The 6,937-nt window shown below is 37.2% G+C and overlaps 1 protein-coding gene across 2 annotated transcripts; it reads right to left on the bottom strand.

Moving 5' to 3' along the window:
- LOC109833818 (transcription repressor KAN1) lies at nucleotides 1–6,334 on the bottom strand. Of its 2 annotated transcripts, none has more exons than XM_020401646.1 (6): nucleotides 5,281–6,334; nucleotides 5,044–5,120; nucleotides 4,452–4,500; nucleotides 4,216–4,330; nucleotides 236–314; nucleotides 1–127 (listed from the first exon to the last, which is right to left on the bottom strand). In XM_020401646.1, exons 1-6 carry the CDS (start codon nucleotides 5,855–5,857, stop codon nucleotides 32–34), a joined length of 993 nt encoding a protein of 330 aa, XP_020257235.1. In that variant the 5' UTR covers nucleotides 5,858–6,334; the 3' UTR covers nucleotides 1–31. The 2 variants fall into 2 exon arrangements, with proteins under 2 accessions (XP_020257235.1, XP_020257234.1); XM_020401645.1 differs by having other exon boundaries at nucleotides 236–317; nucleotides 5,281–6,333.

Here is a 6,937-nt window from a genome sequence, read left to right on the forward strand (position 1 = left end):
TATAATTTGTTAAGTAACCTTCTCCCAAAACTTACCACTCTGGTCTTCCTAAAGTGAACTCTAAACTAGGTTTTCTTCGTTCCTCTCGAGGCCCCGGTGAACAGTTCACAGCTGAATTTTCACTATCCTGTATAATTGGAAACTATATATATCAATTTTGTTATTTGACGGGGTATAAAAGAATTAGGGTAATCTTTAGTTGTGTATATGGGTAAAAGTTTGTGTTAGTAATTACCTCAAGATGAGATGAGAAGGCTGTTGGCTCGATCACACCATCTATGTTGTCACTCGAATTTGCTTGTAACCAATTTCCTCTGCTGAAATATTCAATATGACGGGTTTGTCAAGCAAATTCCCAATGAATATAAACTAAATGAAAATTAAATTGATTTTCCCTTAAATTAGTTGGGCATTTGAAAGGCAATCAGCAAATGGTAGTAACTGGTTAATATAGAAACTTATGGGTTGATGCGCAACATAATTTATGCATTATGTATGTGTATTATGCTATATGGATTTTGTTGTGCACGGCGGCCAAATTGTTGTGCTTTGAGGAACCAAATCAAAACGTTAAGATAGAAGGCTAAACAATCCAAGATAACGGCACAAACACAAACAACCAATTTTTACGTAGTTCGGTAAGTTGCCTACGTCCACGGGGCAAGAAGGGGGTGTTTTTACTAATAGAGAAGAATAGTACAAACTGAGATTATAAATCACTCAAAACAACCAACTAATCTCACAAACAAATCTCTAATTCTCTCCAAAATAAAACCCTAACCAATAACTCAAAAAATACATTTTTTCTGTGCTCCAAATATCCCCAATCAATGTTTAATCAAAACCCAATCAAAGCCAAAGAAACCCTAAAAACATGTCTCTATTTATAACAAAACACAATTCTAAACAGATTGGGATTCTATAAAACGAGTCTGACACACTCGGAGGTGGCAGACACCACACCCTTGAAAACAGGACAGATTCTGCCACACCTGGGTGTGGCAGACACCACACCCATGTCAACAGGGACAGATTCTGCCACCTGGGTGTGGCAGACACCACACCAATGTGTGGTGTAGTCTATCTTGCTTATTTTTCACGTTTTTCTCAAATTCCTTCGCCGTTTTCACAGATTTTTCTTTGGCAGTGCATCTGTTACAATTTCCTTTTTTAGGTCAGACCTATAACTATGTATTATGCATTTAACTTATTCACGACATTAATTTGCATGAAAAATGGGACATCTTTAAATGGAAGATGATTTATTCAAGGTATTAAAACCAAGATCGAGGCCTCAATATGTGTAAATTGTGAAGAAGTCCAGGTAGATGGTAAAACCAAATTATATGCACATAGGCAGCAAAATAGCCATTTAAAAGTGATGAACTGGAAATGATTTCAACTCTTGATGGGCTTATCTAGTATGTATATAACACTATTTGTGCATATAGGCCTAGCTACAAACAAATAGCTTTAAATGAGATTGTCTTGTAGTTGTAGGTATCACATATATATCCAATGAAATGGTGTTCGCTATCTAATCAAATCTAAATAATGTGCTTGAGAAAGAAATGTATAAGAAGGAAATATGATAAACGTCACTAATTTTAGCTAATAATTAGTTTGAGACCCATCTCAGATAAGGATAATTTTAGGAAATGATAGATGAAAATAACCTTTGAGTAATTAACGAGAACATTGAGACATATTCTAATCACATATCAGAATTATGAAATCTGTTAATTAGGTAAACCACACTTTATTGGGAGGTTGTACCTTCAGATCTTTTAACCTGCAGTGGCAAGGGTAAAGCTTGAATTAAAATGCATAGATGCAAATTACAGGTTAATTATGCAAAACTTTCATATATATGTTTTCTCCATGGATCTTTCATTCCCCAAAATGCTCCCACACTCCTTCACACCTAGGTAGCTTTCATCGTAATGCAAAGCATATTTATCTCCGAACAATATATTCTAAAAGTGAGAAAACTCCTTATAATATAGGAGAATGAGAACCGCTACATGTTTTAATCTCCATTTTGATCTTAGATTTTTCTAGTTAGTTTCCTGGTGATGAATTTCAAAGTGTGCCATTAGAAATGCGCGCTATTATATCCTCAAGAATATATAATTCTTAATTTGAAGATGATTTTAGTTTACTTTTACAATAAACTACATAATTTTCCATGGTCTATATATGTAAAGGGAAAAAATGAATAGCCAGCTTATTCATAATTTCAGATTGTTGGAGATTTAACTTTCTTTGCCCTTAACATCATTAAACAATTAAGCTAATGTTCTGATTTCCTCTAGGGACAGAAAATCCACCTGATTGCGTGGAATACTGTATGTCAAAGCAAGTAAGCTGGAGGATTGGGAATTTTTTAGCCAGGAACTGGAATTATGCTGCTGCTATCAAGTTGTTGTGGTCGATTCATCTTAAAAAATATTTACTTTGGATAAAATAGATCCATGCAAATTACTTACAAACTTCAGATGTATGGCAAGTTCAGGCTAAAAGAGATAATTCTTGGATGTGGAAGCAACTCATCAAAGTGAGAGACTTGACGCTGACCATATTTGGAAATATTGATAACATGCAGAACACTGTTCGTGCATGCTGCACAGATGGTAAAGTCCAGTTATCATCTAGATACAATATCCTATCACTGTCAACCTCTTCAAAACAATGGTCTATGACAGTTTGGAAAGGGTTTCATTACTTCTTTGGCTAGTGTGTCATTCCAGAATTCTTACCCAGGATCGGCTATGTCATATGGGGATCTTGAATTCAAATGAATGTGTCTTATGCCCCAATCACCAACAGGAGACATGTAAGCACCTTTTCTTTGATTGCCAGTTCTCAGCAAGAGTCTGGAATGGTTTGATGAACTGGTTGAAATTTTCATGGTAATCGTGCGACTGGAACCAAGTAATAACCTGGTACTCACTCGATCTTAAAGGAAGAGGCTTTAAAAGAAATTTGAAGAGACTAGCTCTCTCAGTTGCAGTGTATGCTATTTGGCAGGAGAGAAATCAGAGGATTTTTCAACAAAAATTCAAAGAACCAGAGGCAATCTTTAGAGCTGTCAAGTTGGCAATTTACACCAAAATTTTAAATTCAAATTTACCTGTACATATGAAAGAAACACTTGAGAGGATGTAATCAATTTACACCAAAATTTTAAATTCAAATTTACCTGTACATATGAAAGAAACACTTGAGAGGATGTAATTGTTTTACAATGTGATCACCAAAAGAGATGGTGTTTTGATGTACTTCATAGTTCACATATTGGGAAATGAATACAATTTTTCATTGACCACAAAAACAATTAAGCTAATGTGTCGGATAAGAAGTATATAGGAAAGCCTACAGTAATGCAAATAGTTATTCTTCCAGTCAATATAAAGCAAGAGGTGTGAAGAATAAATGGAGAAAAAGGGAAAGACGAATGCCCAAGTCGATCCCATGTATATATCTAGTCAAAATGCAATCCTGGTTTCAGACCCAAGCACTGCTGTGTAAGAGAAAAAGAATAAAGGGTCCGGTAGAATATTGTGTTCTAGTGAAACAAATACTTTAAAAAAATTGGTAAAAATCACCTAAGAAGTTGGCGTGTACCCAATGTAGAAGTACAATAAAGAGAAAGAGATAAAGAGCCCTAAACTGTTTAATCAGAAGAACAAGAAAACAAGGAGGAAAGTGATGATCAAGAACTAGAAGAGGCCAGAGAGAAGAAAACATAAAAAAAAAAAAAACTTCCAAGGTCAAGATACATTCCTGAAATCAGAGCCATGTTCGCATTGGAAAGAAAGAAAAGGACAACGCTAGCTACAGATCAGTCAGTTGTACTAGAAACAAATCAATATAATAATACAAAACAAATAAATTAAGTTAAGATATTATGTATGTTAACAAAGTATATTAGCGCAAACAGCAGCTTGCGTGTGTGCTTTTAACAGGTGAATGCCTAGTTTAGTCTTCTGCCCCTTTATAGCATCTTTTATCTTTCAAAGTTCTAAAGTTGTGCGTGCTACCTCTCGATCCCCATGAAATCTCAATCAAAGAACGCCAAGTGATAAAAAAAAAAAAAAGCAAAGGCTGCAACGAGAACCCTTTCAGATGTTTTGCGATTCGCGAACGTAGAGAACCATGCAGAGCACAAAATTAATAAAGCACAAAATGATCGTAGAAAGCGGCATGGTTTACCTTGATGAATTGCTCCATCTAGTTGTATCGGGAGTTTTGGTGGGGCCCTCGGGGGATCGGTTATCGATGAGCCGCTGGATGCTGGGATCCTCTTCTCCGGAGCCGTCCGATTGGCCTTGATAAATTTTTAGAGAAACAAAAGAAAGATGGATGATATGATAAAACCCTAATAGGGCTAGCTCACTTAGGCTGGAAATATTGTTTTTTAAGCAAAGAAGCGAATAGGGAGGGCGTACCTGAAGAAGCTGCTGGCCTGTGATCGGTGGTCTTCACAGTTCTGTACATCTGCATTGACAAAGGGAAAAGACAGGTATATAGAGGATTAGAAAGTTAATTAATCTAGGAAAGAAATTAAGAATTTACTAATGTGAACTGATCAGATGTTTCTTTGTTCTTTGTTCCCCCTCTTCAAGGTGTTTGTATGTGATCCTAATGTAACACTGATTATCATGAAGTTGTGATCTATCTCTCTCTCTCTCTCTCTCTCTCTCTGTGACTTCACAGTAGCCAATGGAAGCAGTGAATGTGTGACTGACTGAATGACGGGTCTGCTGCTTATATTTCAGATCATAAATTATTGCAACGCCTAAGAAAGGTAGTAAAAAAGAAATAAACTAAAGCGTCATCATTTCACAATAATACAGCGTACGTCAGGCTCGAGAGAGAGAGAGAGAGAGAGAGAGAGAGAGAGAGAGAGAGAGAGAGAGAGAGAGAGGGAGAAAGAGAGAGAGAGAGAGAGAGAGAGAGAGAGAGAGAGAGAGAGAGAGAGAGAGAGGAAGAAGAAGAAGAAGAAGAATAGAAGTCTTAATTAAACTCGAATATACATACTTGTAAATGGCTCTTAACATGGGCTAGTGTTAGATCCTTCACATCCATGAGCTCAAGAACAGACTTTGGTGTAGCCCCTATCCAATATCAAAAACGAAAAAAAAAGTATTATTATTATTATTATTATTCTAAACCCCCAAAAAATAATCCTAAAAGAAAAACCAATATCCTAAAACAAGCATCAAATCTCATTAAATCAAATAAAAAGTAGAAGCAAAAAACTAATGTAAAACGTACTCTCATGACCACCAAGAAGCTCAACAGCATGAACAAATCTAGCATGAAGGCTACTAGTCCATCTCATCCTCGGAGCTCTCATACTCCTCTTCACCGGCATCTTTGACAAAAACCTCCCCCTCATCATCATCCCATTTCCCATCTCCATCCCATGATGAAACTGATTATGATGATGGTGGTGGACTGATCTCACCATCGAATCATTAATCGCCGGAAATGAATTAAACCTACTCAAAGGATTCGTCGCTATCCGATGATATGGCGCCAAGATCTCAGCATTAACAGCACCAGGGTTCAAGAAGTTAGGGTTAGTGGAGGGACTATGATGGTAGGGTTGAAGGAAAGGGAAATGAGTGGAGCCATTGTTGTAGATTGGGATCCCTTTGATAGGTCTCGATGAGGCATCGGGTGATGGTGACGAATCGAGGAAATTAGGTCGACGATGATGTGCTGTTGTTGAAGAAGGAGAAGGGCTTGAAAGAGAGAGATCAGTGTTTGGGGGGCTTATGTGTAAAGATAAATCAGGGGATGGTGGCGGCATCGAGGGTGTTTCTATAGAGACACCTTCAAATGCCATTCGTGTTTTGCTATCTGTATTTTGCTTCTTTGTGGTTGGATGTAAGTGATTGAATTGAAGAGAGAGACAGAGAGAGAGAAAAAGAGGAGTTTTGATGCAATCAAAACAATCGAGGAGAGAGAGTGAGAGAGCTACACTTTTTGGTAGTATGATCAAGTTGTCTTCTACTCTTTCCTCTCAACATTTATATATTGTGTGTATTGTTTGAAGAAAGGTATCCAGCAAGAACAGTGAGATTGAGCTAGAGAGAGAGAGAGAGAGAGGGAGGGGGGGGGGGGGGGACCATTGTGAAAGGTTATATAGTGGATGGGGAACAAAGAAGAGAGAAGGAAAGGCATTAGCTAGTGGCAATGGGGTCTGTTTTTTTTTCTCTCTTTGATAGAGTATATGTGAGACAATGAATAGAAGAAATCGTGATCACTGTAGTGGTCAAATATTAACTTGAAGAGGGTGGATAGGAAAGGGATGGAGAGATTTGTTGAAGGATCCAGAAGATGGGTGGGGGGGGGGGGGGGGGGCACTTAAAGGAATGTATGCCTGTGCGGAGGATCCCCCCCCCCCCCCCTCCCTCTAGATCTCTCTCTTTCTCTCTCTCTAAAAGCAGGAAAAAAATCTATTCTCCCATAAATTAATTAATATGTTAAAGTAGTTGGCTGTCAAAGTTCTGGGTTTCTTTCCTTTCATCTTCATTAGCTTTTGATGTAATATTTCAGACATAAAACTTAATTAATTTGTAAAAGAACCGTAAAATTATTGCCAAAGAGGTCCAAATCAGGACATCTTTCCTATTTATGGCATGTTTAGCCACCTCCAAAATTGGGGCCAGGTTTGAATATGATCACATTTTAAGAAGAATTTTGTTTAGATAAAACTGAGCCAAAATTGATTGTCAAACAAGCCCTATATCCACTACTAGATATCAAATTCACTTACTTTTCATGTGAGAATAAAGTTTTTATCATCGTGAGTCATATTTACCTGGAGAATGCATATAGTCTTGGCCCATGTTTGACAAGATTGTCAAACAAGCCCTATATCCACTACTAGATATCAAATTCACTTACTTTTCATGTGAGAATA

This window comes from Asparagus officinalis, chromosome 3 (assembly GCF_001876935.1).
Source record: "Asparagus officinalis chromosome 3, Aspof.V1, whole genome shotgun sequence".
In the NCBI taxonomy this organism is placed as follows: domain Eukaryota; kingdom Viridiplantae; phylum Streptophyta; class Magnoliopsida; order Asparagales; family Asparagaceae; genus Asparagus; species Asparagus officinalis.

Bases quoted from the DNA above. Each gene is read 5' to 3' on its own strand.
- LOC109833818 (XM_020401645.1), bottom strand. From the start codon at position 5,857: ATGGCATTTGAAGGTGTCTCTATAGAAACACCCTCGATGCCGCCACCA. The intron at 318-4,215 runs GTAAACCATGCC...TGAATATTTCAG, and splicing joins AGATGGAGCAATTCATCAAG to CAGAGGAAATTGGTTACAAG. The intron at 128-235 runs GTAATTACTAAC...CCAATTATACAG, and splicing joins CCTTCTCATCTCATCTTGAG to GATAGTGAAAATTCAGCTGT.